Source organism: Bombina bombina, chromosome 6 (assembly GCF_027579735.1).
Source record: "Bombina bombina isolate aBomBom1 chromosome 6, aBomBom1.pri, whole genome shotgun sequence".
Classification (NCBI taxonomy): Eukaryota; Metazoa; Chordata; class Amphibia; order Anura; family Bombinatoridae; genus Bombina; species Bombina bombina.
Window position 1 is genome coordinate 600,806,848 of NC_069504.1, and position 19,549 is coordinate 600,826,396.

The 19,549-nt window shown below is 36.5% G+C and overlaps 1 protein-coding gene across 1 annotated transcript in view; it reads right to left on the reverse strand.

Annotated features, from left to right (window-relative positions):
* LRRK1 (leucine rich repeat kinase 1) overlaps positions 1-19,549 on the reverse strand; it is a 395,700-nt gene that overhangs the window by 125,159 nt on the left and 250,992 nt on the right. Inside the window, exons 16-20 of the mRNA XM_053717594.1 lie at positions 18,996-19,160; positions 17,943-18,115; positions 16,493-16,613; positions 15,075-15,234; positions 13,886-14,162 (exon numbers count right to left, since the gene is read on the reverse strand). Coding sequence (XP_053573569.1) covers positions 13,886-14,162; positions 15,075-15,234; positions 16,493-16,613; positions 17,943-18,115; positions 18,996-19,160 — 896 coding nt within the window. The remainder of the gene's footprint in view (positions 1-13,885; positions 14,163-15,074; positions 15,235-16,492; positions 16,614-17,942; positions 18,116-18,995; positions 19,161-19,549) is intronic.

A 19,549-nucleotide genomic window follows, 5' to 3' on the forward strand; every position in this document is an offset into this window, starting at 1 on the left:
CCATCCACGGCAATATACCCACCTGGGTGCAATCCTCAAGAAGTCATGTATAGATTATTTTGGAAGTGAAGGGCACTCTCAGGTTTTTTTAGAGAAACATAGAATGTTTTTATTTGTAATAACAACGAGTCATCAAGGACAAAGTCGACGTTTCGGCTCGCTTCAGAGCCTTCTTCAAGACATAGAAAATCTCAATTCGGTGTGTAGCCGTACTCCAAAAACAGGAAATGCGAACGAATGGGAGTACGGCTACACGCCGAATTGAGATTTTCTATGTCTTGAAGAAGGCTCTGAAGCGAGCCGAAACGTTGACTTTGTCCTTGATGACTCGTTATTACAAATAAAAACATTCTATGTTTCTCTAAAAAAAAAAACTGAGAGTGCCCTTCACTTCCAAAATAATATATATTTTGTATATAAATTTTGTAAGGTGTGCTAAAAAAACAAATTTTGTATTTGTACTTAAAAGTAATCAGGGAGACTGACCATCTCCCATTGGTTTAAGCACCCCACCCAAGCTCAGGTGTGCTCATGGCAGTGTAATAGTTGTGAATAAAAAGCCAGGGAGTCTCATTCTATTATGGAGAGTAAAAGCAGGAATGATTCAGCCCTCTGTGGCAAAGTAGTGTTAGGACCAGTCTAATTGGGGCACCTTGTAAGTTGGTGACTGGCTAAGCAGAATATGGCCATATTGTGTGACTAAGATCCCAATATTATTTAAAAAGAATAGTTGTCTCTTGATGTTGTTTGCAGGCAATTTTTTTGCAGCAGTTCAAAAAAAATATGTTGTGCTTTTGAAAATTGATGTGCGCCAATACCTCTTTGTTTGTATGTATATATATATATATATATATATATATATATATATATATATATATATATATATATATATATATATATATATATATAGACACACTGTACATAACTAGTATAACCATAGCTAAGTTTACATTAAGTGAATGACAGAACTGAGAGAATACTTCCAAATGACAGATACAGGGTGAATGCCAACTTTTAAGCTGGAAACAGAGAGGCAGAAAGTGGGAAAAAAGAATTATGTTTAAAAGGACAAGACTATCAAGTTACCTCCCCAGTTAGTAATTATTAAAAACTACTTATGATCATGAAAAGACATTAGAGTCATAAATTAAGTTTATATCAGAAAGCTCTCAATATGGATGTGAGCTAACCATGACTGATGTTACTGGCAATTACTATAATACTGGTGGGATATGGCTGATCAGGGAAGATTAAGTCCTGCTTCATGGTGTCATGGGCCACCAACATCTTCTCGTGGACCACTGGTTGGCGACCGCTGGTATAGGGTATGATAGTATGATCTGAACGTGCTGCCTATCTCTTTTGGGGAGGTAACTAATTTATTTTGCTTTCTGATAGAAGTTATCTTGGACTGAGCTGTACGATTTCATAATTTAGTGGCTAGAAAAGAGGTAGCTTTATTACTTTTGTAATAGTATAGCTGTTTAAGTCTCTCTAAGTCAGTATGAGTTTTCTAAAATTCATGATTTTTAATCTGCTGTGTAATATCAGATATTTTATCACTTAAGGTGGTGGAATAGGACATACATAGATGTTCTTTCAGGGATCTAAGTTGACATGTTAAGGAGGCGAGGGATGACCCTTGTGTTTTTCGCATCTGTGCAGCCTTTTTGATGAAATTACCTCTAAGGAAAGCTTTTAGTGAGGCCCAGAGGATCTCTACTGAGGTCTGTTAGGTGTCATTGAATCTCAAGTATTCAGAAATTATATGTAGGATTTCCAATTTTTGGATAGGGTTGGTGATTAGCCAGTCTTTAAGGCGCCATGTAGGTGGTAGTGAGCTGTTTAAATGCGGGCCTATGGAGATCAAGAGAGAGTCATGGTCTGAATAGGAAACTGGGGAAACCTGGCATAGGTTATATGGTCTAGTGCACATGAGCTCATAAAAAGGTAGTCAATTCGGGTGTAAGATTTATCGTGAGAGGAATAGAATGTTTATTCTTTATCTGAAAGGTGAAGGGCTCTCAATACATCATAGAGATCATATTGGTGGAAAAGTTTTTGGAAGGCTTCAGAAAGGGAGTGAGCAGACCGTTCAGAGGTGGAGATCCTTGGACTGAGTCTATCCATCGTTGGGTCCCATATTACATTTAAGTCTCCTCCAAGAATTAGTTATCCCTGCTTTACTGCTAACACTGACTCCAGGAGTCTCTTCAGAAACCTAATTTGCTTAGAGTTAGGGGCATAGGCGTTTACTAGAGTAACTAGTTTGTCGTTTAATTTGCATATGAGGATAATAAAACATGCTTGGGGATCACGTTCAATATATATTTGAGATTTGTACTAAAAAGGATGGCTACTCCTCTAGATTTGGACTCATAAGCGGCTTCTATACTTACTGGGAATTGTTTTATAAGTGTGAGAGTTACTTGTATGGGAAAGCCAATGAGTCTCCTGTAGGAATGCTATATCTACTCTAGAGCGCTGGAGGAGATTTATCAGTAGACTATGCTTTGTTGGGGAGTTGAGGACCTTAGTATTGAGCTTCCTAATGCGGAGGTCTGTCATAATATAAATAAAAAAAAGGGGGTGAGGTGAGAACGTAAAGGGTCCTCTGAAGCTAGGTCAACAGTGAGTTAGCAGAGCAGCCTCATTCTAGGAGAAATGATCACAAGTAATTAGGCTGGCAATGAATCTAAAAATGTGAGTACTAAGGGTGAGTATTTGGCATTCTTAGGTATCTTATGGAGGGGGATGTTCAGCAGACAAAAGTCGCTCTAAGGTTATAAGGGGATATGGGGGGAGCTACTGGAGAAGATAAGAGTGTAAAAGTGTATGAGAGTGCACTATAATTTAGTCAATAAGGTAGTCCAAGTTCTGCAAGTTGCTGACAAAGAGTCAGCAATAAAGGGCCTATGTAAGGAGTTGAGAAGGGGGAGATCTTGCAATTGGAGGGTAGTTTTAATCTGGGTTATGGGGAGGGGGTGTTGGGGTAACTCCACTAGGATGTAAAAAAAAAAATGCCAAGGAAGAAAGGCAGGGGTTAGTAGATGTGAGAATATCAAATTCGAAGGTAGGTGAAATTTACGTAGGAGTAAGGGTTGACTAGAGTAGTTTGGATGATATATATTCAGCAATGATATAAGTCAGGCTAAATCATAGAAAGACATCTAAATCTGAAGAACATATAACATTAAAATACTATAAACAAAACATAGTAATTGGAATATAGATGTATAAGACATTTTGGAGAATGAATAACATAACTCTGTTACTAGCACTGGTTAGTACTATCTATTATATGTATAGGGTGTATTTACTAGGATAAACTGGTTAGTAATGGCATGTGTGTCTATGTGCGTTGAAGGTAGTGAATCCATATAGGGTAATACTGAGACTATGTGTCGTATATGTAAAGTAAATGTAAGGGGATATCAACGTAAATTACATCCCCTGGGTTTGTCAAGGTGAGCGGCGTGTGAAATGTGCATGTAATTTAGGTGCGATGTTGAAATCTGGATCTCTTGTAAACTATGAGCAATATATATATATATATATATATATATATATATATAGTGTGAGCATGTGGTGATTGTGTCTTAAAATAGATTCATCCAACATATATGCAAATAATTCAAAATTAGATAAATATTCAAAGTAAAACTGAACACTTAAACAGAAACATTTTATAAACATTTGAAACCTTCAAAAAAAAAAAAAAAAAAAAAAAAAAAGATACTTAGTGTCCAAGATGTGTTATAGAGGCCATTTGTTGAGGTAAGTATGAGAGGTTGGATGTTCCCACCAGGAACAAGGGGGGGGGGGGGGGACCTCTGTCTTCTGATTTGTTGTTTGAAGTAATTTAATGGGAAGGCACATTATCCAAAGTGGATTCAGGAGTCCTGTATAGCAGGGTATAGTATAAAGTTAAGGTTCTTCATTTTAAGTGGTCAGCTCTTTACTCCTGGACTAGTATTTAAGTCTGTTCAAGGCATCTTCGTTCTGGGCAGTCAGTTCTTTCCTCTTGGATTGTTGATTATGTCGTTTTGGCAATGGTTGCCATTCTGGCGCTGCAGCATTCAGGTCATCCGTATTTTCTTTTGGTCCATTGTTTCATTCATTGGTAGACTGGAGGCCAAGCGAAAGCAAGAGTTTCATGCCTTGATCCGTATCAGACATGACATATAAGTGCTCTTTATATTGAAAAAACAGTTTAAACGGGAAAGCCCAATCTGTATTTTACATTGTTTTTTCTAAGGCATTGTGTGATTTGTTGAGCTTCATTTCTCAACAAATATTTGAAAGACCCTTATCACACTATACAAATCTTTCCGGATCTATCCTCACCCACACTAGCAAAGAAAATTTGCAAGGTTGTGTGAGGATAGACCTGGAAAGATTTGTATAGTATGATAAGGGTTTTTCAAATATTTGTTGAGAAATGAAGCTCTAAGTATTTTCTCTTTAAAGGTGTAATAATGTAGTCTAATTATGACGTCTCTCGGAGTACCCAATATGGCGTTTCTGGGGCGAAGGGCAAGGTGAGCTCTATCAATAAGTGGTTCCTGGTCTTGTAAGGGTCCAAGCAGTTCCTTGTATAGGCCCATCAGGAAACCAGTTAGATCTGCTGTTCCTACATCTTCAGGTATGCCCCAAATTCTACAGTTGTTACGGCGTGACCTGTCCGCCAGGTCCACCATTTTGGATTCCAGGTCAGAGATCATGTCATCTAGAGATTGGGTGTAAGAGAGGAGATTAGTAAGGTCTTCATGTTTTCTTTCCAGCGTTCCGGTATGCTCACCTAGAGATGAGATGTCTCTTTTAAGCTCAGAGTCTGATGCCTTAAGTTCCTGCTTAAGAGATGAATAATGAGAGTCCATTTTATCTGACAGGACTTTGAAGGAGTCTAGAATAGAGGAATATCCTGCATATGACCTGTCTGCTTGGTGGATGTCAGACCTGTGTGTCCCCTTAGCTGATATAACTGACTCTCTTGAGTCTTTATCAGATAGGTCCTAATCATATTGGTTTTTGCTGTTCAAATGATCTGCTAAGGTTCTTTTAGGTATATCGGACTGCTTTTGATTTTTCTTTTGAGAATGAGCCATAGTGTTGAGTAAAATATTTTCTTTGAATATGGATATTACGCCAATATAAAAAGCTACAATCTTCCTAGTAGGTAGTAAGGATAGAAAGAGTAAGCCCGGCACCCCCTATGCGGTGAAGTTAGCACATAATTTCCTCTCAGAAATGTGATGCAAAAAAAGATAAGGTGAGGGGCTATGGTGTAGGTGAGAGAATAGGTGTTCTGATCAGAAAATGGGGTTGTAAACCTCCTGATGGAATACGATATCAGCAGTTTCTCAGAGTTGAAGTTGTATGTTGGATCTAAGATATACCTGCCATAAAGCTTGATTAAAGGTCTGAGGAATTGGAAAGGTAACTGTCTCTCTCCTGGGGAAGTGCTCCTCTAGGGCAATATGGGTAAAAAAGAATGTGGGGTATGACCCCTGGGCAGATTAGGCCAATGGGAAAGGGAGGAGAGAGACCAGGTACTTGACTGGTTTAGTTAGCGTAATGTGAAGGGGATTAGATTAGGGCATAGTTAGAGTAGCCTTGCATTCCTTCAGAGGTGCTGCAAATTTCACATATAAGGTGGTGGATTTATAAGTGAAGTGTCACCAGTTGAAATGGTGTAGCTGAGTGAGCCTCTGCTTGCAATCAGTTGGCAATATAACATGGGGGCCCAAAATATATAGAGAGAGTCTTATGAAGAAAGTTCAGTAGAATAGGCAGATTCTGCCAGAGCCCTGGAGGTTTAAGTGTGTAGATAAATGAACACCTATACAAAGTCAGTCTGTGTGGTTCAGAGGTGTTTAGCTCCCTTTAAGATGAGGTGCAGTTCAGTAGGTTAGGTTATTTTAGTGTTATGACAGTATAGGCCTCTATTATTTAATTAGATGGCCAGGTATTATTGCAGTTGATAATGGCCCAGTTGCTTGAAGGGATCTATTGGGAGCAAAACTATTGAAAAATGTGGATTATTCCACACTCACCCAGTGTAAAGTTCTGTGGGACTGTTATCAGGAGTCCGGGGTTGTGTAGTGGCTGTAAGTCTGCTCTAATCCCCCTTTGAAGGTGTATTGTGAGGATGAGAATCGGTAAGGTAATCCAAAACCTCTAGTTACCCCAATGGTGGCTTGCAACTGCGTCCTCGTTAGGAGCACTGTATTGAGTGGCTATCGCTGCAATAAGACAAGCTGGTCATGGGAGGCCGTTGTAAAGTGAACCGTTGTGTGCAGTCTCCACTGATTTGCAGGCCGCCTACACGCTGGGTGAGGAGTTTCAGGTCGCGCTTCAAACGAAGATCCGTCCGGCAAGTTACGGTGTAAAGTGAAGAGGTATAACTTTTCCTCAGTTGGCTATCTAGATGAAGCATCTATTAAGGGGATGCGAAGATTCCTTCGAGTGTGCCTCACAGTAACATACTTATTCAGTTTGGCGCCATATCAGCCCTTCTGTAGAGGCGAGCACTTCAGCCGTGTATGGGGTTTTATAGGGTTTCCCTTTTGGCTATAAGTCTATCTAGGACTCCGGTGGGAAGTGGAGGCAAAACGAGAGTTGGGTAGAGGAAAAGGAGACGTGGGAATGCCCTTTAAGTGCAGAGAATATGACTTGGACTATGGATCTTAAGTAAAGTGCGTCCTCTCCATCTTGTGGCTAGGGGTTATTAGACTAGGGGTTTATGTTAGGGTGTTACAAAACTTTCTTGTTTCCATAGACATCAATGTGGTTTGCGTTATAGCGATCGCCATTCCACAATCGCAGGTGTTAGTTTTTATCTAACACTTTTACTCCATTGATGTCTATAGGGGTATAAGAGCACAAGCATGTCAAGGCAGGACTTTGCTTTTGTGTGGTACCGCTAAATTTTTAGCATTAACGCACCGGGTTTAGCGCACAACTTGTAATCTCGGTGAGTGTGAGGTAAACAAGGAAACCAAAGCAGAATCCTTACTTGTATTTCAAAACTACCCGCAACTTCTGACAGGGTAACACCCTCTGAAGTAGAAACAAAAATTAAACACCACTACAAAACCCACAGATATTTCTGGGTATGTGACCAATAGGGGCTTGCATGACATGGCTTACGTTAGCTTGAGTAACATCACAGCTAGGTGATTTTAACATGCCTTATAAATACAGTATGTGTCCGTAAAAAGGCTATTTGTATCCCGGACTGAGGCATCTTGTGTAATTTAACATGCAATAAAAGTACATACCTCACAATATTAGGGCTGCAACTAACGATTATTTTCATATTCGATTAATCAGCCGATTATTTTTTCGATTAATTGACTAATCAGATTTAAAAAAAAAAATCTTCCTGTATTTAAAATAAAATCCACTGAGTGTGACAAATATAAACTTCAAACTAAAACTTTACATTAAGCAGCAGAACAAATTATTATAATTAAGCAAAACAAAACCACAAACTGTTTGAGAAGAGGTAGAACTAGAAAGAAGTAGAACTAGAAGAAGTAGACTTATCACTGTTTATAACATTCTGGTATTCATTCTTTCAGAAACTTTGCATTGAAATGCAAAAATGTCAACATGATCACATGCTCCTGGCTGAGGCTGGCTCTCATTTTGCAAGCTATTTTGCCTGCAGCAGAAAAGAGGTGCTCAGATGATGTTGAGGTGCCTGAGATGCATAAGTAGGGTTTTGACAATTTCACCAAGGTGGCATATTTATATGTCTTGATAAAGCCCACTGGGTGAAACGCGTAGACCAGGACTTACTTGCCACTCAGTACAGACCGATAACGCTAAGTCATTGTTTTGGCTCTCTTTTGGAACTTTTATTATATATTCGAGGATACCGAAAGGAGATTCTCCATTTGTGCTATATACACCATTTGTCCTAAAGGCGCCTAGGATATTGGAATAACACAATCTATTATTATTGAAGCTGCCCATCACTATTCGGATCAGGACGTGACCTCCAACCTCTAACATATAGAGGGGAGTCAGGTGATGAACAACCGCCACCGGAGTCCTTGGAAATCAACTGCCCAATAAAAAGGAACAGAAGTAAACAGCATACAAAAGTTCCCAGAGAAGTATCTGTAACTAAGGTATTAACACAAGATTCACACTCTCCCTCTGGACGCGGACAGGATTGCCGCCGAGGGGAACAACTGAAAGGTACTGTTTTCATTATCGCTCTAGATGCGGTAAACCCGCTGAGGGGATTGTGTACTCTCATATTCTCCATAAGGGGATTGCAGAATATACCGAAATTTCACACTTATAAAGGCACATCAATCTCTATATTATCCCTCTGAATGTGTTAAACCCATTGAGGGTAATGTGAACATTCCTATTCATCAAATTAAGGGAATCATTGATTTACAGAGTTTGACCAATTTGTTTGTATATATGGACACTAAGCCTGATATAATTAATCCATACTGATAGTACCTGTACAGATTTTTTTGGTATCTATTTACAAAGTATCTCTGTTATTTTATTTGGTGTAACTTTATTGCATTACAACATTTTATATATTAAGTTTTAGATTTGTTTGTTACATTGTGGAAATAGTTTGGTGGATATTTATTGCACTACACACGCTCCTACCGCAATATTACTATATGTGTTTGCAACATTGTGCTAATAAGCTGCCCAGTATTTTCACAATTGTTGAATTGTTTATTGTGATTCTAATCTAGATTGGGAGACGTCCCTATTTCTAAGGATTTAAGTTGTATTGCTTATAATTCATATGTTTTAAATAAACTGGGTATTAACCCCCTTTTTATATATTTCAGTATATCCGCGCTTTTCTAGCGCTGCTAATTCTTTTCTTCTTTGCACATTAAGTTTAATTTGAGGGTTAAACTACATTAGCAGCAGGATATTCACTTAGTCCCAAAGCGCTCCTATCATCCATTTCTCCACTTTTACATCATAGCTGACTTGGCTGACAACACTTCAAGAATTCTAAGTTCCATGGCTCAGTGGAGTTAATATAAATGACACTATTCACAGATCTAATGTGAATTCTAACTTCCCCAGTCAGTCTCACAAAGCTGGCATTGTACACTATAGCACTAGGCCTGCTGTTTGGGCTGCGTTCCATTATTTATATGCAGCTACTTATGACTCGCTGCTCAAGAAGAAAAGGAAGAAGACATCTAGGTTTTCTGCTTTCAAAGAATCAATCAGTGTAATTTAACACTGCAAACATAGGATTTAAAAAGAATACATGACTTTTCTGATAATCTTATATTTTAGTATATGTACACACACAATTATATATGTATGTATATTATTATATATATTATTATATAATGATAAATGTATTGTGATAAATATTATATTATGAAAAAAATCTTAGGGATTTTACAGTGCAAAAATATTGAATGCACAATTGGTTATTTGTATTTGTCTTGAAAAAGGCATATGTTTAAAGTCGAAACGTTAAGACTAGATATGTATTAACCTTTGGTTTTTCAAAATAAATTGGGAGACTGTTTTGCACTATAAAGTCCCTGTGAGTGCATACTTTGCATGTGGATTGTACTGCAATATATTTTAATAAGAGCACCCGGTGCAGAGAGGTGGGTGCAAAAAAAAATAATATATATATATATATATATATATATATATATATATATATATATATAAATAAAATAACATACGGAAATTGACTCTCAAACAGGACAGATACATACTAGCGCCCTGCAAAACTCACAGCTCTGGGTGCTCACAGAGTCTGTTACAGCATTTGGCCAAATGGTGATAGTCCTAGGATCATGTCAAGGTATCTTCTTCACTGGGTCCCTAACCTACTGCCACACAATGCATGCTACAACAAAACACACTGAGATGAAAACAAGAGCGACCCAGGCCCTTTGTAATTTCCCTAAACAGATACAAAAGATGGAAAAGGACTGCACTCTCAAACTGGTACTCATCCTATGACCCTGCAAAACTCACAGTACTGAGTACTCAACAGCATCTCATGAAGCACGTGTGCGCATGCGCAAAACGCATCATTGTAATGCTGTTTGTGAACCTCTATTGTTTATTATTGGCACCAACCAATAAAAGTAACAATAGTACTGGAAAGTGTTTTTAGCTGCTTGTCTTTTTTGGACTGTATTATCAATTCTTTTAAAATAAAGACAGGTTTTCGTGTTGGTTATTGAATTTATCTAATGTAATTGCCTTGAGCACTGAGAAAAGTCTAAAAAAAAAGAGCCTATTTTCATAGTTGATTGTGTTTACTCTATCTGAGTGTAAGAAAACCTGATGCTCCTGTTTTACCACATACATAATTAACAGGACATAAAAGGCCATGATTATGATCGACTAGAATTACAAAGAAATGGAACCCAAAAATGACTCGGGTTACAAATAAAGTTCTTGCATAGCAATTTCAAACTGATTGGTATAGGGGCTAAGTGGTAATTAACAAACTTCAAGTCATGTCAAAAAACAAGTAAAAATTGTTTCTGATTGGTTGGCATAAGGCAAGTGAGGGGTTATTATAGGAAGCTTATAAGTTAAAAAAGGAAAAAGTTTTCTGATGCACTGGAATGGCTTGTATTTGAAATCATGAAAGCAAGCATTCTGTATAGCCAGCCCTAACACCTCATGTTAAACTGCATTGTGACCAATGCAATAACACTTTTAGTTACAGGCACACTTCGTTTTATTGCGCTTCACTTTATTGTGCTTCACAGATATTTCTCTTATTACAGGGTTTGTAGCATCCCTGTGTCAAGCAAGTCTATCTGCACCGTATTTTCCAACGTATATACACAAACACATAAATACACATATACACACCACAAGAAAAAAAGATTATGACTCACTGAACGCTCAGATGATTGTTGGCATTTTTTAGCAATAAAGTATTATTTAGTTAAGGTATGAACATTTTTTAGACATAATGCTTTTGCACACTTTATAGACTACAGTATAGTGTAAAATATAACTTTTATATGCACTGGGAAACAAAAGAAAGGAAAGAGTGACTCTATTGACACACTGCTTCCCCTGCTTCTGTTTAACCCTTTGCTTGGGCTGACTTGGTTTATGACTTTAGTTTGTTTGTGCACTCTGCGTTTGTTTTGATTTTGTGGTGTTTTCCCCTGTGAGGCCTTGACTCGGATTGTCTGACTTAGATTACCTTAAAGGGAGATAAAACCCAAATGTTTTCTTTCATGATTTAGATAGAACATAACATTTTAAGCAACTTTCTAATTTACTTCTATTATCAAATTGTCTTCGTTTTCTTGTTATCCTTTGTTAAAAAAGCAGAAATGTAAGCTCAAGAGTGTGCACCTGTCTGGAACACTATATTGCAGCAGTTTTGCAACAATGTTATACATTAGCAGAAGCACTAGATAGCAGCACTATTTCCTGCAATGTAGTGCTTCAGGCATGTGCACGCTACCTACCTAGGTATCTCTTTAACAAATAATAAGATGAGAATGAAATACATTTGATAATAGAAGTAAATTTGAAACTTTTAAAAAATTGTATTCTCTATCTAAATCATGAAAGAACATTTGTGGGTTTAATGTCCCTTTAATTCTGTATTCCTCAGAAATTCTGCATTTAAGTAACTTATGCAAGTTTACATTCGTCTGGATAGCGAGACTAAACTTTTACAAAGGTATGTCTTTCTTTGATATTTGAATTTACAAACTTTCTAGAACATAATTGTTGTTTCTTTTGTAGGAGTTGATTACAGAACTTGAGAGAATTCAGCTACTTAGTTTAGTCTCACTGGTCTCTTACCCCTGGTCTTTTTTGAACACAGTGTTAACGTCCAGTGTTCTAGTAAGGGTTTATGGTTAGCTGGGCCTCTCAGCCATTGATTCCACCTTGTTTCATTCTAAAAAAACAGCACTCCACTTGACACTGAGAAGACAGGAAAGTGGCTTGCTGTTTGTTACAATGATATGGAACCCAAAAATTTTGCTTTGTGATTCAGACAGAGCATACAATTTTGAAAATGTTTCCATTTTATTTTTTTGTTATTAAATGTGCTTCTTTCCATGGTATTCTTTGTTGAAGAGATACCTAGGTAGGTGCCTGAAAAACAAAATGGCAGGAAATAGTGGTGTCATCTAGTGCTCTTGCAAATGGATAACATTCTTGCAAATCAGCTACCATGTAGTTCTCCAGACATTTGAACGGTCCTGAGCTTAGGTCGATGTTTTTTCAACAAAAGATACCACGAGAACAAAGACAATTTTGATAATAGAAGTAAACTAGAAAGTTGTTTAGAATTGTATGCTCTTTTTGAATAATGAAAGAACAAAATTGGGTTTCATGTCCTTTTAATGATACTGTATGTGATGTCAGAATTGATAACATTTGTGTCATTGATATCACATGACATCACCTACAATGCCATTTATGACATCACACATTAAATTACATTTAAAAATAACATAACTGATGGCATTACACATTAAACTTTAAAAACAAATATAGATTTAAAATCTTTGAAAAAAACACAACACTTTTAAAAGTTTAATTAGTGACATATTCTTATTATTAGTAAAAAGTAGCTATATTTTTTTGGATAGGGACAATCCTAATACATTTGCATTCAGGGTCTAGGATATTTTTGGATGTTGTACTTGTATTCATGCTTCTTAAAAATATTTGAAAGCAAAAAATATTTTAATAATACTTAAAAAATTATGGATGGTGGATGCGGAACATAAATAATTATTATTTGTTAGCATCTATAAATGGTTATATCATAGTTTCTAGATATAAAATAAGTTAAATTGAAACATACGAATATGACTAAATTATTATTATTAAATGACAATTACATAGAGCAGAAATGCAAAACCAATAAATGCAGAAAGAAAAGACAATGCAATATCACTCACTCTGAATTTCAAATGTGCAGTTTTTTTGGACATATTTCAAACTATCCTTCCATTTCCTGTCCCCCATATCATGTGACAGCCACCTGCCAATCATAAACTTATATATGCAGAAAGCGTACATTTAAGTGCCTACATTATATATTTATATATTAGAAATAAAAGCTATTTTCCCACTGCCCTATAAATGACTTCAATCCAATGCAGTATCTAAGTACTGTTTGCGGGCATGCTCAAAGCCAACCCAGAGCAGTTAAAGAAACATTCAACCCAACATTTTTCTTTCATAATTCAGATAGAGAATTCAAATGTAAACAACATTCTCATTTACTTCTATTATCTAATTTGCTTCAGTTTTTAGATATCCTTTGTTGAAGAAATATCAATGCACATAGGTGAGCCAATCACACAAGGCATCTATGTGCAGCCACCAATCAGCAGCTACTGAACCTATCTAGATATGCTTTTCAGCAAAGGATATCAAGATAATGAAGCAAATTAGATAAAAATTGGGTTTCATGTCCCTTTAAGTAGATAGCGCACACACACACACACACACACACAAATGTAAAGTGTTGAAAAATGCTGGTGGCAACAGTGTTTTCCGAGTTTTCCAGAAGAGGAATTTAGGATTTTTCTTTCTTCTTGCATGGTTCATTTTTTTCAAAAGAAAACAGCTATTATTTTCAATAAACAACATTTTAATACAGGAATGTTTATATCCCTTTAAGCAGAACATATCAGATATTTATTTAATATACAAGTAGCTTCATCAGTTTTTTTTTGTTTGTAGAGAAGACTGTATACCTTTATACCAGAGTTAAAACAATGGCTGACATAGGGGAAACAGTACTGTAATAAAAACAGGTCTCAAACACAGTGTAAGTCACATATAATTTTTAATAAATGTTATATACTAAGATGCCACACATTTGGTGATAATACTGTTCACTAACCTGTTATTAGCAACAGGCAGAGCAATCTCAAACTTTGCCAGGAACTGGAAGTACTGCTCCTCTGTCTCCTTGGTGAATCCAGTGCCAACCAGAAGCATTCGGAGATCCTCTGTCTTGATAACCCCATTTCGAGCTACAGACTTGGAACTCTTAATGTTGATAATTCTCTCTAAACACTCTGATAACCAGACCGGATCCAAAAAGTAGAGGTTCCTAAGACCGTGACTAGTGTCCGGGAAGTGAAGCAAAGTACCCGTCTCAATCAAGAACCCGATAGCTACAGCAAACAAAGTAGACAAAGGTAAGGAACATGTTTACAAAACCGTAATACAAGAGTCAAGGAATGCAAAACAATACAAAGCTATATACTGACACAAGACATACAAGAAACATAATCTGGGTTCTCCAATCAGCACTCTAGCTACAACAAAAGTGCCATATGGGGAGTGCGCTGATTGGCATTACAACTGATTAATCTAAACGGTATCTAAAATATCACTAACATACCGGATCTGATTTTATAAAGGGGAGAGTTTACCATCACTTTAAGTAGAACATTTTACTATTTACAAAGTAGAACATAACACTGCTTCTCAGTAGTCCATAAAATATTATTTACCAAAGTAGGATGAGAAAGTAGTAAGAGCTGTATGGGGAAAGAGGGACCTTTTACATGTCATTGTCACTACTCACAGCTTTATGTATATTATTAATTAGCAGGCATGGTGTTAAGATTTGATTTACTTTATTAGATGATATACTAAATTAAAGTTTATCAATAGCATGGCATGTTCATAGTTTCAAATGGGACCAAAATGTAGCTAGTTCTGATATTAATGCTCTTTAAAAACCCTAACATAGTTCATGCCAATGTAATAGTTGTGGTTCAATGTTAGAAAGACACTGACATTGGTAGTCATGACACACACTCCAAATATCAATAACCAAGGGGCCATGCTTTAAGCAATGTCTGTTGTTATGGGCAGAAACAAATAATTTAATACAGTATGATTAGTAGAATTAAATACATAGTTACAAAAATCAAAAACACTTTTGTCAATTCAACAAGATCATATATAATCCCATGGTCTGAATTATTTAAATATATTATCCAAATGTTTTAGTAAATAGAAATGTCTTCATTTCAGAAAATATTTGCAGCTATGATGTGCTCCTATATTTCCCATACCAGCCTGCATATCCTCATAATCTTGAATATCATTTCCTGGGTTCTGTTCAATTATCTGTGCTATCCTCTCATCTGTCAGATATTGGACATGGTCCTCTTGGCTCCGCCTCTTTTGCTCGGCTAGCACCGCCTCCTGCAGGTTCAAATAACATCGGGGAATCTGCAAGTACAAAAAGTGAAATCTGTAACTATAATGATGGAACCAATGTCATTCACTAGATAATCCTGAAAGACCTTTTTTCTTGATCATGCAAGGTTAACCAGGAGGAAGTTGTCAATAACAGTTTTATTTCATGGCACAGTAAAACCTTTTATTAGACTACTATTTTATTATAATTAGTGTGTATACTCAATAAGACAATGTAGCATGTGGCTTGAGTCAAAGTATGGGACAGGCAGAGCTAGAATTCAACAAAATGTATAGAACTGGCAGGATAATATCTGCTAGAATTTATTTCATAAGCAATTGTGAGATTCATAAAGAAAAAAATGTAACCTCACAGGAGCAGTGAGCTCAGAAGCACAGAAACTAAGGAGCCTTCAGTTGCCTCGTTAGTTTATTTGAGGCCAACTGACACCACTTTAAAAAAATGCTAAACGTTATTAAACATAAATAAATAGATCAATAAATAATGATGAAACTGCTCAAATACTACAATTTGTTTGATTTTAATAATCTGGTATTGCTTGCTTTTAGTAACTGTAACCCTTTGCATGCCCAGACAATGCTTTGTTCCACCATCCTATATAGAGAACATAGAAGCATCGTGTGATTGGCTCACCATGTGCATTGCTTTTTCTTCAACTAAGGATATTTAAAAATTGAAGCAAAATAAATAATGGAAGTAAATTGTAATGTTGTTTAAATTTCTATTCTCTATCTGAATCATGAAAGAAAGATTTTGGGTTTAGTGGCCCTTTAACTGCAACTATTTAAATGTGTTTTCCTATATATTTATATTCACAAAAACATATACATTTATATTATAAAGTAGATTAAACTATACAATTATGTGAAATAACTTTTGCAATGACAACTAGAATCTTTCTTTCATGTGTCTGATAGAGAATCGAATTTTAAACAACTTTCCAGTTTACTTCTATTATCTAATTTGTTTCATTCTCTTGTTATCCTTTGTTTAAGACGCAGCAATGCATTACTGTGAACTAGTTAATAAATTGGGTGAGCCAATAAGATGAGGCATATATGTGAAGCCACCAATCAGCAGCTCCTGAGCCTATACCTAGGTGTCCTTTTCAACAAATAATCTCAAGGGAACAAAGCATATCAAATAATAAAAGAAAACCTACATGTGACCAAGTGCAGACTGAGACTAGAAACAATATGTGATGGTAAAGACATAGGCAATGACTTCTTGGTCTCTGAACCATCTGGAATATCTGCATTAAACACTTACCAGTCTCCCAACTAGTTTCTGGGACCCAATTGTACTTCCCACATCCTTCATATTGCAAGCAGCATTAAAAATAAGTTGGCGCAGACCATCCAACCCCTCCAGAGTTTTGCAAGAGAGCTCACTGCAAAAAATAAATCACATTACGCCATAAACACAACTGCAGTAAATGTCTTTGCATATGAATAGCCTTATTTTAAGAATAATACTTAAAGTAAATAAACTTTCATTATTCAGATAGGGCAAGTAATTTTAAACAATTTTCCAATTTACTTTTATCACCAATTTTTCTTTGTTCTCTTGGTATTCTTAGTTAAAAGCTTAACCTAGGAGGTTCATATGCTAATTTCTTAGACCTTGAAGACCACCTCTTTTCAGAATGCATTTTAACAGTTTTTCACCACTAGAGGGTGTGAGTTCATGTGTTTCATATAGATAACACTGTGCTCATGCACGTGAAGTTATCTGGGAGCAGGCACTGATTGGCTAAACTGCAAGTCTGTCAAAACAACTGAAATAAAGGGTCAGTTTGCAGAGGCTTAGATACAAGATAATCACAGAGGTTAAAAGTATATTAATATAACTGTGTTGGTTATGCAAAACTGGGGAATGGGTAATAAAGGGATTATCTATCTTTTAAAACAATAAAAATTCTGATGTAGACTGTCCCTTTAACTTCAGTCTTTATAATACTTCTGTCCCTTAAAGGGACATTTATTTTTCTATAAATGTTCTGTATAAATATCAGCAACTAAACACTGCACAAGACTTTGTGAATAATACATTTTTTAAGCATTTACACTTTTCATTTTGTTGGCAAAATCTGGGGTTTTTTGCTCAGCATCTTTAGTATTATTTTTCTTCCATCATTTGCTGTAGCTAATTAGGGACATAGATAAATAAAGGTTTGAACATTTAGTGGTATATTAGGTGAAAAAAAATAGGAATCCCAGTTTACTCAAAGCATATTATACATGTGAAGTAATTTTCTGATTACTAAAAACCCCTAGGTCCATAAAGGGTTAAAATGTTTTATTGCTGCCACCATGCTAATAAAAGGAGATAACATACCCACCCACAAGGTTAAAAGGCCAGCATCTCACAATCTGTTCTGTTGTTCTATTATCTCAGTGGTGCATACCAAAAACATACCATCATCAAACAATAAGACTTAGTAAATTCTTGTATAAATATAAGCAACGAAAGGGAATGTGTAGGAGTGAAAATGACTAGTGACTAAATGCAAACCATTGCACAATGTTTACCCCACCTGAGTATCTAATGCAGGTGTGTTGTGAAGCTGCTGCGCTTGTGACAGGGGAACTTTACATTACTGCCATGGAGCAGAAACTGACACAAATAACATAAAATTGTCCCCATATAACTAAGTGGGATTTGCTCCTAGCCAGTGTTGTCTGTGAGCTCTGGGACTTGCAGCTACAGCAACACTCACTGTAGGTTTTTGATTGTGATGTCTGGAAAACCTGTAGCCCGGGATCCAGATGGCGAGCGGCACAACGCCAGCACATAGGCACGAAGGGTTGCAATTCTCTCCAACCGGAACTTGGTCTCAATGAAATCAAGATGCGTCCCCACTACAAGGACCACAGCATTAGGAGCTTTGGCCTGAAAGGGACAGAGCAAGAAAAAGGGCTATACATAGTACTGTAAATACATCAAATACAAGAGAATGCCGTTTTAATCAACTTTCCAATTTACTTCTATTATATAATTTGCTTTGTTCACTCAGTATCGTTTGTGAAAAAGCATATATAGGTAGGCTTAGCTGAGCAGGCATGGAAAACAAATTGACATGTTCCCATGAAACAGGATGACCTTTTAATAGAATTGCTTGTGCTATTTTAAGCATATTGCAGGATCGAAATTATTCAAATCGGAAACATTTCAGTTCTATTATAAGTAAATGTAAATTTTATGCAACTATTTCTTGTGTTATATCAGCAAGGCGCCTCATCAAGCGTTCTAGGATTTAACTGATTGTAGAAATAATTTAAAACATCCAATTCTTTTTAATAGGTCTGGGATGATTAAAGGGACATAAAACAAAAAAAAATGTTTTCATGATTCAGATAAAACAAACATTTTTAAACAACTTTACCATTTACTTCTATTATCAAATTGTCTGTTTTTTTTGTTGAAAAGCAAGAAGGTAAGCTCAGGAGTGTGCACGTGTCTGCAGTAATAAATGGCAGCAATTTCTCAACACCGTTATACATTAACTAGCGCACTAGATGGCAGCACTATTTCCTGTTATGTAGTGCTTCAGACGTGTGCACGCTGCCTTTCTAGATATCTCTTCAACAAAGAATAGCATGAGAACAAAGCAAATTTGATAACAGAACTAAACTGGAAACTATTTTTTAAATTGTATTCTCTATTTAAATAATTAAATAAAAATGTTGGGTTTCATGTCCCTTTAAGCTGCCTTTTTAACTTGCTCACTTACAGAGGACTAAAATGGCTTCAGCCCACAGCAACCTCTTACCTCAATGTTTAGCAGCCAGAATTGGAGGTTGGCAACAGCCTCTTCCCCTAGTGCAAGGTTCCACACCACCACATAAAGGGCCTTGTCTGTGAAGAAGCACTGGTTTACTGTGCACATGGCAGAGGAACCTCCAATATCCCACACACTGAATTGCACAGAATCGACCTACTTAAAAAGAAAGAGGCCCTAAAATGAAGACTGCATTAAGGATGATCACAGCTTTACAAACTAACAGAGAGACAAGCACACCAGAGGTTAAATTCAGGTTATTCTTTGCTCTGCGAGTATACAATCATACGTGGACCCACATACAAGCTCAGATAATCTGGAAAGAGTGATTATAATTAGCAGTAAAATTAAGACCTGTATTGTTCCAATGCAAAATCTGAAATAAGAAGCCGCTCCTGAATATTTTTAATTTGTGAGTCCTTGGAAATAAGAATTCCACAAGTTCAAACGAGCTGACACTGGAACTAAAAACTGGACTGGGCCTCTGGATTAATCAATGTGCCTAGACTGCTGCTTCTCTCATCCATACAGGGACATTATACACT